The sequence below is a fragment of the Cydia pomonella genome, chromosome 2 (genome assembly GCF_033807575.1).
Source record: "Cydia pomonella isolate Wapato2018A chromosome 2, ilCydPomo1, whole genome shotgun sequence".
Lineage (NCBI taxonomy): Eukaryota > Metazoa > Arthropoda > Insecta > Lepidoptera > Tortricidae > Cydia > Cydia pomonella.
Window position 1 is genome coordinate 1,121,104 of NC_084704.1, and position 23,201 is coordinate 1,144,304.

The following is a 23,201-nucleotide window of genomic DNA, read 5'->3' on the forward strand; positions in this document are numbered from 1 at the left end:
CAGTTTGTTGGCGGATTAAGCGCTCTTTAACATGATGTGTTCTACCCATTTATAACTTGATACATACTTATAACTTATACACTACTTAACTATAGCGGTAGGTATACTAAAGTCATGCCATACAATCAATATGCTGTTCCTATTACTATTTACTACTCACTACAATTATCATACAAATCTGTTATAGTTGTGTAAATATAATATTTATGATATATATTTTGCGTATTTTGATATGATAAAATATTAACTATAATTTTTTTGTTACAGGTAAGATCCCGAATGCTTAACCTAAAATTTCAAAGCTACCTAATTATGATCGTAATTCGTCAATTGCGGGCATTTTTCTCTGTCATTCGAATTACGTCTTAGTGAGAGTAAAAGAGAAAGATCCCCGGAATTTGCGAATTTCGGTTCTCGCGGTAGGCCCCCTGATTTGGTATGATCGAAACAGTTATATTAGCGCGGGTTTACCCTTTAATGTTAAAAACTAATATTATATATGACGACCGGTCTGGCCTAGTGGGTAGTGACCCTGCCTATGAAGCCGATGGTCCCGGGTTCAAATCCTGGTAAGGGCATTTATTCGTGTGATGAGCATGGATATTTGTTCCTGAGTCATGGGTGTTTTCTATGTATTTAAGTATTTATAAATATTTACATATTATATATATCGTTGTCTAAGTACCCTCAACACAAGCCTTATTGAGCTTACTGTGGGGAACTTAGTAAATTTGTGTAATAATGTCCTATAATATTTATTTATTTATTTATATAATAAATACCATGTACTTACTTATTTTTTCTTGAGTATGTCTCATCTTATTCAGTATCCCTAGTGTAAATTTATTCGATAGCGAAACGTGACGAACGCGTTTGCGTTGTCTCATTTTGTATGGGATTTTGAGTTTCCAAAACGTCCCGCTTGGCGCGCTGTTCAAAATCCCATACAAAATGAGACTTAACCTAAACGCGAAAGTTACGTTACGCTATCGAATGAAAGTTACACTAGAGGTACAGTTCATAATATATATAGTAGTGCATTTACTTTCAAATACAAATCAAAAAAATTTATGAATTGATTATATTAGGTATTGGTCACAAAGGTTAAGAATCAAATACTTTACACAAAAACCCATAACTCCTTGCAAATTCAAAGCCATTTTGTAATCAAAATGTTTCCCGGCCGAGCTTCGAACCCACACCCACTCAGGCACAAGATAGGAAAGATTACAACCTATCCTACAGGTTTCCAGATTGTACCCATTACTACGCATCCTGGGCCGGTGGCACAATCGATAGTTACAGCTAAACGATGGTTAGAGAAAGGTGGATATGGATAGACAATCCAAGTCTAGACGTGCTTCAACTCATGTATGATAATTCTACAGGCTTCTAGATACACTGTGCCTGAGGTGCGGGTCCATAGAAGTATGGGATCATGACAAGAATTACTCACAATTATAGACCATGCATCCTGGTTAGTAAAAATTGATGAAAATGTAGATAAAATGATTCTGATTCCACTGCAGTACTGAACTGAAGTTAATGGAATAACCTATTGAGATGAAGATAAGAAAGCCATAATAACTTAACTTAAACCGTCAATAATTGGAAATAGGAAAATGAAGGACAGGTATTTGCCGTATTTTAGCAAGCGCTTTTAGTTGCCAACTTAAAACAAAAAGCGGTTTGCTGTTCTTTGAATAGTGATCTTCAACTGGGTATTATATTAGATTTACTAGAGCTTAACCCTTATAGTACACAATGAGATATAAAAATGACCGCCTTGTAGCATCAACTTTTTGCATTTTTTTTTCTGATGGAGAATTTTAAGGACTACGAAGTGGTATTTATTGATTTTTTAATTTGGTTCGTTAAAGGATTGTAAAATATGTAAATTCTATGATCACTAATAATATAAATTACTAGATACCAGGCCTCAACAACCATAATATACTAAGGCAGGATGTCTCGACTTTTGATCCTCGTTTAGATATCGATTTATATATGATTAAACACAAGTTTAACTAGTGCAGTACAACCAGCCCCGCCCGCGGGGGCGGCAATCACCCGCGATCGACTATCCAGATACGACATTATAATAAACCCTATAGCCTGCAAACAAAAAAGCACCCTATCACCATCTAATAAACCATCTTCTCCAATGACATGAAAACAGATATCCTTGCAAAATTCTACGTAGGCATATCTTGTAGCAACGCCATTTGAATATCAACTTTATTTAAATAAGGTTACGGTTGTTTTTGCATTGTAGGGGTGATACAGGGTGATATCAAAATTGCAATTCCTTTGCATAGGAATTTATTGAGCTCTAAATGATACATTGTGGGGAATGCAGCGCGGGTATAAAGTTAGATGTATGAGAAATGTACTTAGTACTTACCACGGTTACTTTGTGAAGTTTATTGGTAACTTCCTTAGTGGAGTTTATATTTCATACTTAGTTATTTGAAGGATTATAATGTTGACTGTATTTGCTAGCGTGGTTATTTATTTTCTGTATATGTAAAGCCTGACCAGAAATATATGATCATTGTCAAGATGGCGCTGTTTCTTTCATTCTCAGGGTGACAGTTCAGTCACAAAACAGATCTGTTTTGTGGTTCAGTTTAGTATGAAAAATTTAGTTCATTCAAATTCCGCAATATGGCGCGTGATCATATATTACTGGTCAGGCTTTATACAAAACAGACTGATGATTTCATTTAATTCTATAAAAGTTAATTTAGACAAATTAATAAAATAGTATATTTTCAAGTTTTTTTTTCTTACTGCACTCATCATCATCATCATCCCAGGCACCTGCCGTGATAGCAGAGGACGCTGGTTCGATTCCAGCCTGGGGCACTGGAGGCCTTGGTCATTTTTTATTAGTATATGACATTTATTTCAGTTTATAGTTATGTATTGCTACAGTATTTCTTCAAACAAAAAAACTACGCCATTAGGAAAATCAATTCGAAAAAAAATCATAGATGGACTACTGTCATTTGCCTATGATACTAATGCTAACAATCTGTCATTTTACGTAAGATTAGCCTTTCATTTAATTTCCAACCTGTCTACTGTCATTCAATCAATCGTGACTAATCGCTATCAATCCGGTACATCTCTCACTATTGTGCGGGTGACATTTGCATAAATGTCAAAAAAGGTCACGCAAGTGCATTCTTTAAAGTATAAATCAATTCAAATGTCAGAGATGGTTTTGATCTTGATGTATGTACGTGAATTTATTATAAATGTTATTTCGCGTTTTGTAGATTTTTAATTTCCAATAAATCAAGCTTAGATATACACCATGTTTTTATTGAATTCCGTTAACTTCGGGGTATTGGTAAGTACGTTTAAGGAAACTACGTGACATATAGTTATTTAAAAAAAAAAAAAAAAAATATTTTTTTTAAATATTTTTTTGTTATAAAAAGTTATTAAATGTTGCATATAGCGTTGTTGTGGCACGGGCATTACATTTATCTCATTCAAACAATTGAAAATTGTGACAGGTCAATGTCATTTCGAACATCGATCGTCCGAGATAGTACTTACGTTTAGTAGCAAATGTATTAAACCGTACTAAACACTAATCAATATGTGAACGGGCCCTAAGATAAGTGTACACACTCGTAAGGGCTTTATAAGATAAAAATAAAATATTGATTAACTCCGAAATGGAGTTAATTAGAATACCGGTGTCTTTGAGAAAGGTACTTAATTTAAGCTCAGGAATGCACCCTTGAAATTAACGCAAATCAAAAAAAACACGGTGTATATAATATAATATAGTACATTTCAGTTGAAATAAATATAGATAAGTTTAAGTTCGGTTTAAGCCTTCAGACATCATAAGATGACATTACCTACATTTTATTTGAATTTTGAGCAATTATAATTATCACTAACCTAACCTAACAGATGTAAGTATATAAAACCTAGCCTAGCCTTATTTTTAATTAATAATACATTCCATTTTGCTAGCTTGGCAAAAACAGGGAAAATGTACATACGAAAAAAAAACATTCTAAAAAGTAACGTAAAGTTACATAGTACCTAACTAAACTACTTTCCTTTTTTATCTCAGACGTTTTACTAAAACTGTGACCAAAGATTTGCGACCCCACATTCACTGGCACAATGACCTAACCAAACAAAAAACATTTTTTTTAAACTACTCTTAGTCAGACCATAGTTTACAACCTCTGCCTTTCATCAAACACATGCTACACCCAAAATTATACTTTATTCCAAACGTCTAACGTCCGATTTCCTTTAACAGTGATATTTGTTAGGGCCTTTTTCGTTCGTGATATTTCAATAACAATCCCGGATTTAGTTTTTCGAATTTGAGCCTTATATTTTAAGAACTAGGGTGCAAAATGGACTGATATTTGTTGTGTTTTGTTATGTTTAGTAGGTTCATTCATGGCTGCCATATGTTATCGATGACTCAGTGGCGGGACCTTTGGGGCATTTTTATAGGCTTTTTTGTGTATGTCTTGACCTTCTTGAAACAGATAGTGTTTCGAGATTTTTGTGGAGGTTATTGTTGACTTGAAATTGAAATAATAGGCTACTATTATTACATATATATATACTATTATTTTGGTGTCTGTGTACTATTGTACAGACACCAAAATAATAGTGTATGTTGATTTCAAACGAGATACGTTTTAGAGATAACTTTTCACATCTTAATTGACTAACGGTACAATACTTACAAAACTTAAATATCTATGTAAATATCAGTATTTTATCACAATGTAATTAGTTAATATCTAGTAAAGTAGTTAAATTAAAGATTACATTGTCTTTAGTCTCTTTCAGTCTATCTTGCATAGATTTGTCGCTAAAACTTTATCAAATAAAAATTTGAAAAATGTGTACCATACCATAATTCCTTATATAGAATCTAGATTAATGTTATTTTTTTTACCCCAGAAAACAGTATTAAATAAGGATAGGATGTCGTTTGAGATAGAAAGGACAGGAACAATAAATCGCAAAACAGACATTTCACAAACACAATACCTAAGACTGCAATCATTTAGAACCGGCCCGGACCGGCCCGGACCGGCCGGATCCGGTAATATCCGGTTGCAGCAGCTGCTGATAGGGTTGACGCACGTTTCGATTTGTTAGGAATTGAAGGCGTTGGTTAGAACAAGAAAATGTCAGTAATATTGTATGATTGATTGAGAAATTAATATAAAATTGGTGTACACTCAGTGCAGTTTGAAATGTGAAACCAATCTGTACGTTTTACATGTGTATGTTAAGTATTTAATATTTTATAAAATCGTGCGTTTTAATGTGCTGGATTTGCTGTTCATTGGAATGTTATTATGACACAACTTCGTTCTGAAGATTTTGCAAGAAATTGACACGTGGTAACCCTAGCTATACACCTATGATGTGTTTTGCAGCCAATGTCGATATTCAACTTAAAAATACGAGTATTAGGTACCGATAAGTTTTTGGGTAAAATTTAATTTTTGGTACAAGCTTTTATCGCTGACTGTACTTTTTTTTTCACAGGCAACTAATACTCATCGAGCCAATTCTAAAAACCCCACACACAATTAGGTTGCGTTGTTTTATCACAGAGTTCCTATGTCCACCTCTTGCCTCCATCATCAGATCAGCTCGATTGTACTATAATATTGCATTGTCACCCGACTTACACATGTATGCAAATTTTGAGCTCAATAGGAAACCGGGAAGTGGATCAAATTTAACTTGCAAGATTTGTCCCATACATACTAACAGGGCAAGTTAAATAAAAGCTTGTAAATAAGATTCTAGCATACAGAGTGACAGGTTCATAGAAAGGGCCCTTTATAAATCATGTTCCTATTATCATGACATTAAATCAAATTCGCACGTCATCGTGAATTACATGATCTACATGCTAATACTTAAAGGACCAGAAAATCAGGCTTTATTTTATAACCCTTATCGTTGGGTATGATACAGTAGGGCTAATATGGTCGGCTCTTTATCATTTATCACAATGCCTGTCACGTTCTAACAAGCATGTAAGTGCGAAAGTGACGCATGACATGACAGATGATAAAAATGCGACCATGTTACCGCTGCTGATGTGCCAAAGTAATCTTTACAAAATTTTAGAAACTTCGAACGTTTTTGTATGGATGTTGAAAGTTGCCGAAACATAAAATGGAAACATAACCCTTATTGTTAGGTATGATACTGATGTGCCTAGGTAATCTTTAAAAAATTGCGAAATTTTTCACATGGGAAAATTTTGGAAACTTCGAACATTTTTATATGGATGTTGAAAGTTGCCGAAACATACAATGAAAATTCCTTATATTTCTGTGAAATTATCGAGAACTATTCCAACTTTTTGGAAACTTTGGGTAGCTTGCACATCTGTTGGGATGAACATAATTGCAGTGTATGACTGCCACAAGTTGTGAATCTCGAATGCAGGCCGAATGCATTAACGATGCGGTGGGACAAATCGATATATTATGTTGCTGGTTCCCACGCGATCCGCGAACATATCGGGCACGAAGTATGGAGAGATGTGGAGATGACACCAAAAGTTGAACTAGTCATTAATGAAAGGTTCTTAACGTTGACATGTATTTAATACCCAAAGACTGGCCTAGTCGGTAGTGATCCTGCGCACGAAGTGATGGTCCTGGATTCAAATATTTGTTCCTGAGTCATAGATGATCCGCACATATTTGTCAAGCGACTATAAGGTCCGTAGACTGCGTGACGTAGGCTATGCTCCCGGTACTGGCTTTCTATACAAAAATAGCCCCGGAGCCGGAAATGCCCGGGATTCGCCATACAATCTCAGTTCTGCTTCTGCACTTCAGCCGTGTACGGGCAGACAAAGATGTTTCTAAGCTACCATAAAATTTCTTTGTTATGTTAAATTCTCCGCTCGTTCCTTGCTCCCGTATGCGCTTGCGCAGAAACTGGCCGCTGGCCAATTAGTGAGTCAGACCGCTATTATTAGACCACTTGAGCCTTTTGTGCAAACATGCCCTATGCACAATACAACACCTTAGTGGAATACAGCAATAGATACATATCTGTGGCCCTAGTGAAAAAGGGTACAAGTCTCTGGCAGTTTAGGTGTATAAGGGCATATGTGTTACGTGGAACTTACACCCCTTGTCTGTGGAGACTTGTACCCTTTTTCACTAGGGCCACAGATATATAGTTTATTATTTATTTTTAGATTTAGGTTTTAAGTTTTATAGTGCATTAATTAATATTACTATTTGTAAGAATTGTTGTACCGTTTGTGTCCAAATAAACATTTTATAGGTATTTGTAATATGGGCCTTGTTGTCTAAATCATTTTTTTTTATAAAAATAAATAAATAAAATCATGTTTATTTAGTATGTTTTCTTTTATTATATTTTCTAACCTTCTCGAAGTCGCGAAATCCAAGCAAGCGCAAGTGCATATTGAAGTTACCTGGGTCAAACTTCTTTTCTTGTTTTTTTTCCCAAGGAATGTGACGGAGTGTAGCTTTCAGTATGGGGTGAAATTTAGTTTTCAATCATTGCCACTTAATCTTCAGCGAGAAAGACATGCAATAACACACGACTTTTTTTCTTCACTTGATAAAAACAAAAATACACGCGTGACAGAGTGGTCAAAATCAAGTCAACGAAAATAGTATTGACCCACCTGACAATTGTAATGTCGATTTAATAAAATATACCACTGGCCGTATTATCATCACGTGAAGATCTGTGCTCCTAGTGTAAATATTTTCGACAGCGAAACGTTACGTACGCGTTTGCGTTAAGTCTCATTTTGTATGGGTTCTTGAACAGCGCGCCAAGCGGGACGTTTTGGAAAGTCAAAAATCTCATACAAAATGACACTTAACGCAAACGCGTACATAACGTTTCGCTGTCGAAAATATTTACACTAGGGGTACTGATGGGACACCATGTTTTATCAGTTACTTGCTAATGCCCGAGATATCATGAGATAGATTTTCATACTCCGGTTAGTGCTTATATGGGGGTATCCAGTCCAGCGAAGGACGAGTTTTTGCGTCCACCGAGTACAGTTTTATGCTAAGCAGGCAAAAAAACCGTAAGGAAACCTGCATATCCTGCTGTTGGTTTTTTCTAGTTCTTATCTGGAGAATGCACTGTCCATTAAAGTTTATTTCATGAGGTCGACATTGGCAAAATTATAAATTGATAGTTTTTCATAGCCTGTTTGTTATATTTATATTTATTTTCAATTAGAATTAACATAGAGGAACACTGGAATTTGGATAATATTATTTCGCACCTTAATTAATTTTAAGGACTTTTAGTAATAACTTTTTTCAATAATTTTACTCCGTTTTTCTTCAGTGAAGTAATAATATTGGACCCGGGTATGTCCTTAAACTACGTCCAAAAGAGAGGTATGGGCATTGTGAATGTCATCTCACTTTGTGTGGTAGGGCACAGCCAGGGGATGTCATTCAAGATCTAGAGCAGAGCCCAACTGGAGAAGTACCTCCACCTTACAGAAAACAGCAGCCAAATAACACTAGACCCTACTCATAGTGTTGTGTTCCTGCCGGTGAGTAAGGTTGCCAGAGCTCAATGAGGGGGGGCGGGTTTAGGGTCGGCAACGCGCATGTAACTCCTCTGGAGTTGCAGGCGTACATAGGCTACGGTGGCTGCTTACCATCAGGCGTATGCTCGTTTGCCACCGACATAGTATAAAAAAAAAATATCAAAAAAGTCATTCATCGTGCTTTATATCCATGAAAAAAGGAACAATACTTTCATAGTTTTTGGAATATTTTTTATCATAAGTTTAGAGATACAAATTACAATCATGCTGTAAGTATACCTTCAGCATACATTGAATGAAACACCGGCCCAATCATCAGTCTCGGGTGTACTCGACTTACATCCTAGGTTATAAACACACAATGTAATGGCGGCGTGTAACGATAATTACTTCCCGATAGCCTTATTTGATCCTTATGGCTGTTAACAACTACAGGGAAGAGATAGTTGATAACTTAGACTAGACCACTACTTAGACTAGACCTACCTAGTAAACACTATGATCAACTACTTATTTATTAAAATTATACGCCGACATTCTTCCTTAGTAACCAAGCAGCCGGGTTAGAAATACCGGTTTTCGATTGAAACCATACGCTGCGTACAGAACCCCTAGTGTAAATTTATTCGATAGCGTGACTTGACGTACGCGTTTGCGTTAAGTCTCATTTTGTATGGGATTTAGAAACAGCGCGCCAAGCAGGATGTTTTGGAAAAATGAAAATGTTGTATGGGATTTTGAGTTTCCAAAACGTTCCGCTTGGCGCGCTGTTTCTAAATCCCATACTAATTGAGACTAAACGCAAACGCGTACGTCACGTTTCGCTATTGAATAAATTTACACTAGGGGTACTGAATAGTAAAAATTAGAAGAAAACATTTTTTGACGTGAAAAATGTTGGCCTTTGTATTGCTTTTGGCTATTCTGGAGAGTTGACCGACTTGGACATCCTACCCCATAAAAAAAAAAAAATTTTTTCGCGTAAAAAAATCTTCTTTTTCCTTATCAGAACAGGATAACGTGTATGCCCTTAAACTGATCCCCACTATTTTGTTACTTCCTGTATAGCGTCATCTTTTGTACATATATCATGTTTTTATCAGGTTAAAGTTGGCTGTATTGAAAAAAAAGTTACCATGCATGCAGTCTATATCGTTACCATGCATACCACCAAATGTAATAAAATTTTAGTATAAAATAGCTAGTGATACAGCCAAGGAATTTGATAAGCAAAATTTTAATACATTTTCAGAATAATTAGATCAAAGGTAAAAACCCGAACGGCCATACCCGCAGCAAGTTTCGCACGGCAAATTATCTTTTATTTCCTTCTAATTTCTTGCCTTAACGCCCCCTATTCGCTTCATTTTTTAATTGAAATGATTGGATACAATGTGTAAATACGTGTAGTGTACGCTGCGTTTTATGAAACAGGCGCCTTCACGGCCGGGGCAATGACCTCCGATAAGTGATAACTAACTCGGAAATGCAACGTGTGCGGTAACCTTCGTTTGTTTTGCTAATAATAGGTACCTGAGGGCCTACCGCGAACCACGTTCGACGTGTTGCCTCTCTGTCGCACTTGTAAATTCGTACGTAAGCGTGACAGGGAGGCAACACGTCGAACGTGGTTCGCGGTAGGCCCTCTGAAAACAGGAGCAGCATTCATAAATTATCTGCCATTGATTTGATATTGACTTGATATTACTTTAAGTAGTTTAAGTGTGTTTCTCTGAAAACTTAGTCAGACCAACCTAGAGGCCGCTTTACAATCGAACATAGTAATAGATTTAGGCTTATTTTTTACGAATTGAGGCATAGTTTTATGAATTTGCAAAAAGCAAGAAAACCAAGTCATTTTATAGCGTTTTGTGAGAAAGATTGTAAATTTTCATTTATTTTCGTTAAAAGTTGCATTAGTAATAAGGATACAACTAAAAGAAATCCCATCAAAAACAATACTTGTCAAAAAAACCAAGTCTCGCAACTCAGTTGTTCTGCGGTAAAAAGTTGTGAGATCCATGTAATACCAAGTCGGTTATTAATTTATTCAGTCTCTACTTAAGCGACTTTCTGTCTTAATACGTCCAGTCTCTAAGACCACGATCGTGGTCCATAACAATTGAAAATCAATTGTGTCTGGAATCTCCGTACTCGAAGCATTAAGTTGTTACGTAATAATTAACAGCATCTTATAGTGACGCATATCAATATTAAAATTCTTTAATGTTTTATATAAATATATTGAGACTTGGCCATCGCACTAAATAATTGAATTTACATGTGTTTTCAGGCGATTGAATTTACACGTGTTTTCAGGCGATGGCCAAGTCTACTAAAACTATACTATTGCTCATATCTTGTAGATTGTTATATAATTTTATTTTCCGCTCAGAAAATGATATTTACAGTACATATGGTGCTACTTTACCGCACTAGTGCGAAAATTAGCATATTACGTTACTGTGTCGAACATTTAAAGCGCCATATGTACTGTAAAACGTTGTACGATACATGTGCGAATAAGTAATTCGCATCTCGTGTCGATTTAAAACACTCCCTTCGGTCGTGTTTTAATTTATCGCCACGCCACTCGTTTCGAATTTCCTATTTTTCGCACTTGTATCGTAATGTACTATTTTAATATAAAGCAATGGTTCAGAGTAACTTAGTTTACGGTATTTTGCTGTAGGAGGAATCTTAAAACGACATGCTTTAATTACATAAAACTATGTCTGGGTTTTCGTTGCTAATTTTTTTATACTTATTAAGAAAATAGAACGACTACTAAGAAGTTTTGTATGTAAAGCTTAAGGTTAATGGAGACCGTTTATTCGTGTTTTGGAGGACCAAAGATGAGGACATCAGCATAAGCAGTTCCACTTCATAAAATGTCGATTTCCAAGAGCAAATACTTGAATTACTGTTTAAATATACTTGCCTATCCAAATGCAGGGTTTGTTCCGATATCTCAAGATCAGACATTTATAAATCCCAAATCGGTAGCGAAGTAAACATATAAAAAACTCTAAAAAACGCTAAAAATGGGCTAAAATACAGGCCATAAAACTAAAAAACCGGCCAAGTGCGAGTCGAACTCGCGCACGAAGGGTTCCGTACCATTACGCAAAAAACGGCATAAAAATCACGTTTGTTTTATAGGAGCCCCCTTAAATATTTATTTTACATATTCTATTTTTAAGTATTTTTTGTTATAGCGGCAACAGACATATGTCATCTGTGAAAATTTCAACTGTCTAGCTTTCATGTCTAGGTTCATGAGATACAGCCTGGTGACAGACGGACGGACGGACAGCAGAGTCTTAATATTAGGGTCCCGTTTTACCCTTTAGGTATGGAACCCAAAAAAACAATAAGAATTGGATAATATTCGTAGGATTGTCCAGTCAACTCCTTTTGGCAACCTGTATGAACTGATGAAGTTGCTTAAAAAGTTTTCAGCATACAACCAGAGGTGGCCTTAGGCGATAGCGAGCAGGGTAGTCGCTCGGGGCCTCGCACTAGGTAGGGCCTCGCAGAGCATATTTTTATAAGGGCTGCCACTGGTAAAAATATTGCTGCTCGCGATGGAGCCGGGTACGTCCTTAAACTACGTCCAAACGAGAGGTATGGGCATTGTGAATGTCATCTGAGTCATCTCGCTTTGTGTGGTAGGGCACAGCACAGCGGATGTCATTCCAGATCTAGAGCGGAGCCCAACTGGGGAAGTACCTCCACCTTACAGAAAACAGCAGCCAAATAACACTAAACCCTACTCATAGTGTTGTGTTCCTGCCGGTGAGTAAGGTTACCAGAGCTCAAAGAGGGGTGGGGGGGGGGAAACTAGGGTCGGCGACGCGCATGTAACTCCTCTGGAGTTGCAGGCGTACATAGGCTACGGAGACTGCTTACCATCAGGCGAGCCGTATGCTTGTTTGCCACCGACGTAGTATAAAAAAAAACCGGCCAAGAGCATGTCGGGCCATGCTCAGTGTAGGGTTCCGTAGTTACTCTTCCGTCACAATAAGCTAAACTGGAGCTTAAAGTATAGTAAATTGTTAACCAAGGGATGAAACGCGAGTTAAACAAATAGGCAGCATAATCAGTACCTAATTAAAGTCTTTTTACTATGAAGGGGAAACTTTTTACGATAACTTACAAACAGCTAAACTGATCATGTCGGCTATAGTTTTCATTTAAAGTCTTTCTTAAGCTCTACTTCCACGATTTTTTTTCATATTTTTTGGACCTATGGTTCAAAAGTTAGAGGGGGGGGACACATTTTTTTTTCTTTCGGAGCGATTATCTCCGAATATATTCACTTTATCAAAAAATGTTTTTTGAAGACCCCTATTAGTTTTGAAAGCCCTTTCCAACGATACCCCACACTGTAGGGTTGAAGCAGAAAAAAAATCACCCCCACTTTACGTGTAGGGGAGGTACCCTCAAAAAAATTAAATTTTTAGGTATTATTGTACGACTTTGTCGGTTTTATTGATTTATATATCCATGCCGAATTTCAGCTATCTAGCACTAAAGACCACGGAGCAAAGCCTCGGACAGACAGACAGACAGACGGACATGGCGAAACTATAAGGGTTCCTAGTTGACTACGGAACCCTAAAAAAGGTTAAAGCCACTTCTGCCTACAACTATCACTGGCGTTGTTGTTATTATTTCCCTTACCACTATATCCTACAGCTTCAAGCTAAGATTAAACCCAGTCCGACCATTTCGTCACGACGCACGTGGCCGCGTTATCAGATCACGACATCGACACGACACGGTTGCGACACGACTTCGACTTATTATCGACCTTATGTCTCTGGTAATACGTGTTAGTTACGGCTGTTTAGTGTTAACTAAACGTATTGACAGGGTGATCAATTGCGGGGTTTAAAGGTGTGTCAATTGGGAGATTTAGTTGAGATTGGGAGATAGATGTTGTGGGATTAGAATTTAGGAATATTATAGATACCTATTTATAGATTATTTTGATACTGTGCCCATTACTGGGCAATGCCTGATAATCGTCTGTAGAAAACTTAAATAATTTGTAATGAAGGTAGCTTAAAAAAATACGCATTTTTTAAAAGATATTTTTTCGTATTCAGTATTCAGTCATTTATTGCCTTCAAGGTACATATTAAGGTGATACATAAGAATTCTGATCAGCTATGAACCCTGTAAGGGCACTGCAAAACGTAACTTACGGACTAGTAATACTAAGTAGCTATAAATCACTATTAAAGGTTTCATTACATAAAATATTACATTACATGTTATTGAATTACGACTAAAGATTAAATATTATCAAATTTACATTACAATATATAATTATAATTGTATAATTAAATAATTTGCTATCGTACCATCATCGCTAGATTCTGGCCATAAAAAAAAAAAAAGGCCAAGAAGATAAAGATGGTTAACTTTCTGAAAATTAAAGGATGACTCACGCTAGAACGGTCTGGGCCCGGGACGAGGCTTCCAACACTTCTTTTTCTACAAGAGCCATGACAAGTGATCGGTGATCACGTGATACTTTCTACAGAACACTGGAGTGTCGGAGGCCCCGGCCCGGGCCCGAGTCATCCTTTATCAATATTACCCTTTATATATTTTATTAATTTATATAAAATAGGTAGGTACAAAAATATGTATACACTACCTTAATATATGGGCAATAAGGCCGTGTGTACATATTTTGGGCACTTTGTCCGTATCAATATTTTCAGACGTGACTATACCATGGTATGAAAGATAATTACCAAAGCAATTACAGCATTCAAAGGAACTGTATCATATTGTATTATTCCGTATAATTCATGATGCGGGCGGTTATCGGCCCATCCCGGAGAGTAGTGCCGGTTAACCGGGTATCCGGGTATAAAATCGTAGAGACCAAGATAAGTTGGCAGCGATTTTGACAGCCCAGACAGTGCAAATGTTATTTTGAACGTCAAACTTCTATGAAATTGTAACTTTTACTTAACACTTCCACAGGCTGAGCTTTAAAAATCAGTCATACCTATTCCGTTGCAATGATAATCCCGTTTCGAAAGTATCCGCCACTTAGGCATTTAGTGTTAAGTATTTCTTTTCAAAATTACACGAGTACACCTTAGTACTCGTAGAATGTGCGTAGACATTTGTTCAAAAGGTCGTCTGGACTCAACACTCTATATATGTCTGAAAATATGTATATTTAAATAATATTCGGTATATATTATAAAAACATTCACCCATATTCATATATTATAAAAACATTCACCCATATTCATATATTCAACGAAAAACCCAGTGGCAGACCTATTCACAAAATAAACCGTCATTCGTCGCGCGAGCTAATATATCCGGTCAAGATGGCGGCGACCCTACCCGGGTATCTTCTGTCCGATCTGCGGTTCATATCCTTCGCTATGGGCTAGTATTATAACTTGCTTCATATACGTGCTCTGCACACTCGTGTTCATAATAATAAATATGAGCTATCACTAGTCCAGCGAGCATTCAATAGAGTGAAATACTAACTAGTGTTAAAGGGGCATTCCAGCAAATTGTCGGGTATGTGACACAATTTTTTAACACTTCTTTTTAGCTTGTTAGCTAAAAAGCTTTAAATTCAACAAGATGTGATTTAATTTAAAAAATCGATCCCAGCTCTTTTCCTTAATGATGTAAGGCATTTTTGGCGTAAAATGGTGGCGTAATATTGATTTTAAAATTATTCAAAGCGCAAAACTTGTTTGGTTTTAATTTTCCCGTGTATTTTTATACTTTAATTATAATAATAAAATAATAATTCAGCCTATATACGTCCCACTGCTGGGCACAGGCCTCCTCTCATGCGCAAGAGGGCTCGGGCTATAGTCCCCACGCTAGCCCAATGCGGATTGGGGACTTCACATACACCTTTGAATTTCTTCGCAGATGTATGCAGGTTTCCTCACGATGTTTTCCTTCACCAAAAAACTGGTGGTAAATATCAAATGACATTTCGTACATAAGTTCCGAAAAACTCATTGGTACCAGCCAGGATTTGAACCCACAACCTCCGGATTGAGAGTCGGACGTTTTTTTACTTTAATGATCACTTTAAAACAATTTAATTACAACAACAAACAAACAAACAAACAACAACAACAACAACACAAAACAAATAACACTACAACACACAAACAAACAACAAAAACAAGTGAATTTAGAGTAGGATTTTAGTAATGTATTATACTAAATTTAACTATAATTAAAATAATAACTTAATAGTGACTTAATTTACCTATATACATAATAAAGTGAAAGTCTGCGGATAGCCAATCCAATGTGCATCAATGTTAAGTATATATTTTAAAAGCCGAGACTAAACATTAGTTTGTTTTTACCCTTATATTAAATTATTACCAATATCTTTTCCAACTAGGTATCTAACGTTTCTTTATAATTAAGGAAGTTTCCCTACAAGTGTTTCTTTTACCCCATCTAATCTTACTTAACCATTAAATTAATAGGTAATACATTAAAATAAGGCGGATTGCTCAGAACTTGTCCATGTCTTAGCATGTCTTACATCTTTCTAACTTCAACGTCTCATTATATTTCCCCCGCCTCAAAAAAGACCCTGTCAAAATGTCGGCCTTACCCGGATATCTCCGGTCCGATCTGCGGTCTTCATCCACAATCACATATCATTACTCGTCTAATGGCTAGTTTGATAACTTGCGAGCCGGATATCACTGTTCGTGAGTTCTTTTGTTTGTCTTTACGGTTTATAGTTCTTTTGCGGGTTTTATGGTGACCGCTCTGGGAGAAATAACCGAGATAAGGCAAGGGAAAGATGTGTATGAGAATATTTTAGATTATGCTTTTCGGAACTTGGAGAAATTGAGATTTTAAAGAGTTAAGATTTTATTTCAAGACGTACAGTAAGCTGCAGAGATAACTGACCGCTGCAAACAAGTTTTTATGTAGGGGGGGATCAGTTATCTAAACAGTTTACTGTACCTAAGAACGTCTTAAAATACGAGTTCCAATGATTACAGTCTAAGAAATAGAAAAGTTATTTTTTTTTAATTAGACATTCATATCATGAAATGTAATAATTAATATATCCTATTGATGACTTTTTTATACTACGTCGGTGGCAAACAAGCATACGGCCCGCCTGATGATAAGCAGTCTCCGTAGTATATAAATAAATAAATATTATAGGACATTATTACACAAATTGACTAAGTCCCACAGTAAGCTCAATAAGGCTTGTGTTGAGGGTTGAGGGTATATGTACGCCTGCAACTCCTGAGGAGTTACATGCGCGTTGCCGACCCTAACACTCCGCACCCTCGTTTAGCTCTGGCAACCCTCCTCACCGGCAAGAACACAACAGTAGTAGGGTCAAAAACTAAATTTGTCAACACTGTGATTGACAGAATTTGCTTAAATTACAACGAAATGGAACAAAGATAGCTTTAATTTCGAAATTCTGCTAGTCCTGGATCTATCATTCTTCTTCTTCTTCCTAGCGTTGTCTTGGCATATTGCCACGGCTCATGGGAGCATGGGGTCTGCTTGACAACTAATCCCAAGATTTGGCGTAGGCACTAGTTTTTACGAAAGCGACTGCCTTCTGACCTTCCAATCCAGAGGGTAAAACTAGGCCTTGTTGGGATTAGTCCGGTTTCCTCACGATGTTTTCCTTCACCAATGCGACTGGTAAATTATCAAATGATATTTCGTACATAAGTTCCGAAAAACTCATTGGTACGAGCCGGGGTTTGAAGTGTTTGAACCCGCGACCTTCGGATTGCAAGTCGCACGCTCTTACCGCTAGGCCACCAGCGCTGGATCTATCATTGATTTTTAAAATATAACCCCACTGTTTCCGAAGTAGATCTCAAGTTCTGCTACTAAGTTAATAATAACCTAATTTATAATTAATCGCCCTAACTCATACAATTACTCCATTAAGCCGTCTGATAATGATCGTTCATTGATCAGTTAATAGCTGATGGAATTGATACAGGGCTGTTAACACTGCCCGACTGTTTGTTAGGTCTAGGAGTATTACTGTGTTGACTTGTACTAGTAGAAGGAACAGCTGTTCCGTTAATATCAAATATGGAGTGTTTATAAAATGATAGTATAGAATAGAATATTTTTTATTCGTAAACACAAACAAGACACATGATATAACAAAAACAAAGAAAGTATAAAGTGCCACGAAATGGCCTCATCTCAGCATGTTGCTGGTGGCTTCCAGCGCTGATCTTCCGATGAGACCATCAAGTGAGAAAAATCACGAAAGGTAACAGACAAGAAGGAAAAAGACATAAAATAATATAGAGTGAACAAATTGAAAAATAGATAAAAAATAACGACTAAATTAAGTAAAGATTATTATTATCAAGCATCGTAAACATAACACTATCGGTCCGGTCCAACCATACCTTGGCTGAACATTACAGCTGCATACGCAACAAGCGCCAACGGTAGCTACACGAACTTAAAGGCAATATAGTGTTCGCGTGCTATAATGAAATATTTATTGAATGTCCAACCTTAAACATCGGATAAGGTAAAAATAATTAAATTATATTACGATAGATCCGTGCTAATCATTAAACATGTGTACATAACGCGAGAGTTTTATGTGTTATAGATATATTTCAGCCTATATACGTCCCACTGCTGGGCACAGGCCTCCTCTCATGCACGAAAGGGCTCGAGCTATAGTCCCCACGCTAGCCCAATGAGGTTTGGGGACTTCACATACACCTTTGAATTTCTTCTCAGATGTATGCAGGTTTCCTCACGATTGGTAAATATCAAAAGATATTTCGTATATAAGTTCCGAAAAACTCATTGGTACGAGCCAGGATTTGAACCCGCGAACTCCGGATTGAAAATCAGACGTCATATCCACTCGGCCACCACCGCTTCATATAATGTGATATTATTTTTATTTTATTACTTAATTAATCTAAATATAACTATGTTTTCTATGCGACACATTCATAAAGATTAAATGAGCAGTGTTTGACGACTCTCTCTAGTCAATTTTTCAAACGGAAACCAAATAATAAAATGCAATATTATAGGGCCCATACACACACGCTAACGCCACAAGCCGTCACCAAACGCCACAAGCCGTCACGAAACGCCCCACCACACAGAAGCTAATTTGTACGCTTACGCGATACAGCAGTGAAACTCAATCCGTCACTGCCGCAGTTTTGAGGTACAAAGGAACATTTTCTGGCGGACATGTAAACGAGATGTTTCTGAACGTAATTATGTCGGTCGGCCTTCCTAGTGATATACTGACACCTGATGTCAACAGCCTTAGGAGTATGTATTGACGGTGCAGACAAGCTATGATTGACTAAGATTTATTTGATAATTTGGCTAGAAGATGACGATCGTTTGCGCTACGACACGTAACGCAATCTGTCTCTGGCACTAATATGGAATAGTGATATGGCTCCTCTACACGATGGCCCAGCGTAGGCCAGTCCAAGGCACGCATTTATGCGTTAGAGGGAGCAAGTGATATTGCTATCTCATTCCACTGCATAGCTGCGTCCTTTAGACTGGCGTACGATGGGCCATCGTGTAGAGGAGCCCATAGGAAGAGAGATAGCGTTTCGTTGTCGTAGCTCAAACGATCTTGGTTAGGCCCCCCGGTCTCTTGTCGGTAGAGTAATTTCCGTGTTACTCTGAGGTTGAAAACGTGATATGATTTTAGCCGAATTCTAAAAGTAGGTAAAAATACCTTTACCTAGTTATATTATATTTATTATACCTACTCATATCTACACAATATTAAATTTCACTTAAGTATTAGGGGTATGAATTTTATGATAACTTGTCATGTTTCAATTAGGATCCAATTGCAGTGAATTGATATCGTAATTCATAATATGATTTCAACCTTCAAACTGCATCTAGCTATATCAATAGCGGCCATATTAAGAAATAACCAATATATGCCCAAAGGGTTACTTTCGACCAACTGGAAAAAAACTAGTAGAAGAGAAAGCCTGTAACCACGAGGAATCCAATTCAAAGGGGTTAATTAAAAATATCAAGCTGCATGCTGATAGTGGTTTATTTCACAACGACAAGTTATTCTTTTGACTTTCTTTTTAGACGACAGCGATAACACTTTTACATATATTCTATTCTCCGCTCTATAAAGAAACATTGATATAACTCAATATTCGTAAATCCACTCTCAGCCTGCCACGCTCCCTAGGGACTGTTACCGAGGAACCGATACTGAGGCGCGCTGCGGAAAATTGTTTCGTGACAACGTCTATTACTTTATGATAAGGCGGTGTCGTGAAATTGAGAGTGTATAACGTATATTGTGATGTAGGTAGGCATGTGATAGATGAAGATAATACATACTTAAAATTTCATTTTCTCGCTTTTATCGGCCACACTATTGTTCTAAACACGCACCGATGCAGAAAAACGTATGACAAAAACGCAACGTATACGTCTCTGCGTATATGATGCGTCGTGTTTCTGTGTGGTCGGTCCTTAAGTTCGGAAATGAGATATTTTCTCGAATCCAACTCTCTATAAAAGGGATTACTTATAACATATTTATTTATTTATTTAACATATTTGAATAGTAAACTGAAATAGATGTCATATACATACTATAGTAAAAGCGACCAAACCCTCCAGTGACGGCAGCTGAATACGCAAATAGTGCGCTGGACTCATAAATGCTTATCGTAAATGTACAGTCAGCTGCAGAGATAGTTGACCCCCTTCATACAAACAGTCTATGCAGGGGGGTCTGGGCATGTCTGGACCAAACTTGAAAAGTACAGTCAGATGCAGAGATAGTTGCTCTGCATCTGACTGTACTTTTCAAGTTTGGTCCAGACAGATATCTACAGCTTTTCCCAACAGTTATTTTATTACATTTTATTATTACATTTACTAAAGCCCGCGAATAGGTAGTTTCGTATCAAATAACAACACCAGATGTCTGTTATTGCCGCTGTTTGCTGCGAATTTGTTTACTAAGGTAATATGTACTTTTTTCCCCACAGAAGGGAATTATCACTTACATAATCCCCCTACCCTTCCTACCTACCTGCCTACAAAGTCGATGGTCCCAGGTTCAAATCCTGGTAAGGGCATTTATCCATGTGATGAGCATGGATATTTGTTCCTGAGTCATGGGTGTTTTCTATGTATTTAAGTATTTATAAATATTTATATATTATATATATCGTTGTCTAAGTACCCTCAACACAAGCCTTATTGAGCTTACTGTGGGACTTAGTCAATTTGTGTAATAATGTCCTATAATATTTATTTATTTATTTATTTATAATGTTTGACCTCTTTGACCATTATTTGTGCAAGTTTTGCTAGATTCTTTAGCATTCTTTAGCAATCCTTAGGGCACGGCTTTAACGTAAAAAATTACGTTTTCTACTTGGGTATCTAATAGGTAGGTTTGCAAAATTACCCCCCTCGTTGCACAATGTACTATTGTAGGATTAGGTATTGCATTTTACTGTAACATTTGTAACGTTGCAGGTACGGCTTTCGTGCACGTGTATACATTTCCTGGCGATATAGATTAAAGAATGAGTGAAGTAAACCTCATGTTCCATATTCAATTGTCTCAAACGCATCGTCGCATACGCATGTCAGTAACGCGAGCCGCGAAGGACGCTGCAAGGTCACCAAACGAGTTGCTGAACTTGGCCTTAGGAATTCCGGTGGGACGTCTTTTATGGGCTAATTTAGTTTATAGTCTGGTCCAGACTGTCTAGATCTGGGTGGGTTTTAAAGGCGATTTAATTATGACATTTATGACACAATGATTAAACTTTGGCCCGATTCTAATTACAACATAGGTATTTAATGTTTCACACCAGAATTTGGCAAACTCGCAACCCTTTTATCCTTTTCCTTTACCTACCTACCTTTTGGTTTCTTAGATCCTGATCGCTTCTTATCAATATGCATTCTTGCACTAAGTATTTACAGTTCTACTGACAGCGACATTGGTTATCTATGTAGATTATTGGAATAACTATTAGTATAAATAAAAAAAAGACTATTAGTAAAATAAAAAAGTAGGTATTTTCTGATTTTATTTTAACCTGCCTGTATAGGCGCTATTTGGAACGTTTGGAATATAATCCTAATTTATCACTAAGTCTTAAGCAGGCCCTGGATGCCATAAAAGTGTTAGATTAGTTTTCATTCTTATACAAAAATGGACCCACTGCGGCTGAGGACAGGAGAAATTTTATAAAATGTATTCAATTCAATTCAATTCAAATATACTTTATTCATGTAGGCCAAACAACAAGCACTTATGAATAGTAAGACAGTATTACATATAATTATCTAATTATCAGAGCAATTTATTGATGTTGTAAATATTATTCCACATATAATACTAATGAATATAATTCATAGATCAAATTTAATACTAAAAATTTCACAAAATATAGTCATACAACTTTTTTTTATAAAAAATACTAGTCTAGATTGTTTCTAGAATAAATTCTAAATGTCAAACAAATATTTGTAAAATGTGACTACAGTGTGTGTTGGATAGGTAAATGTTTTAAGAGCAAAGAGTGACCTTATACGACGAGTTACAATTATAACGATGGAACCTATCATTCATATTTATTTAAATCATGTTTAAATTAAACCGTAATGCTAGAGAAGTTAGTTAAACTATCACAATGTTAAGAGAAAAGTAAATAGCTATTCTCAATACAAACCTACGTTTGTTACGTTTGTACGTTGGTACTACTTACCCCTATTCATCCTTGGATGTGTATACTATTTTACGTCACGCAAACAACCGCAAATAAATAGAACTTACCTATTCTATTCAATAACTGTTTTCTTTTCCAGCGCGTCCGCACCTTCACATCATCCCTCGACGAGCTAACCGGACGCGTGCAAGCCGCCGAAACCGCGCGCTCATCATGGCGAGGGCCCGGCGACGCACGCGATGCGCGCGCACAGCTCGACGCGGTGTCGCGTGCGCGCGCGCAGCTCCCGCCTCTGAGGAGACTCGCCGACGAGCTGCAAGCACAGCTGCAGGCGTTGGCGAGGGACAAGATACAGATCCCAGAGCAACTGGTCGCTAGGCTTGATGATTTGAATACCAGGTGAGATGTCGTCAAATACAACATCAGTATAATGGAATAACTAGTGTTGATAGGAACTCGAGTCTTTTGAGAGTTATCTAAAAATTACTCGCCTACAAAAGACTATGGTCTTAAACCGGGCGCATGCAAACGCTGAAAACGCGCGCTCATCATGGCGCGGGTCTGGCGACGCGCGCACACAACTCGACGCGGCGCGTGCCCACGCGCAGGGCGTATGCGGATGAACTGCAAGCGCAATTACAGGCGCTGGCGAGGTACAAGATACAGATATTAGAGCAATGGCTTGGCTCCATGATTTAAATACTAGGTGAGATGTCGCCAAATCAAATAACCCGAAGAGTTGCAGGCGACCTTAGGCCACGGTGATTACCATTAGGCGGGTGTTATGATTGTTTGCCACAGGGATCGGAACCGGTTTTTTGCAAAAACTTCGAAAT

General features: G+C 37.2%; 1 protein-coding gene across 1 annotated transcript in view; it reads left to right on the forward strand.

Annotated features, from left to right (window-relative positions):
- Positions 1 to 23,201, forward strand: part of LOC133515617 (uncharacterized) — a 1,004,237-nt gene that overhangs the window by 966,742 nt on the left and 14,294 nt on the right. Inside the window, 1 exon segment of the mRNA XM_061848189.1 lies at positions 22,505 to 22,764. Within this exon segment, the coding sequence (XP_061704173.1) occupies positions 22,505 to 22,764 (260 nt within the window).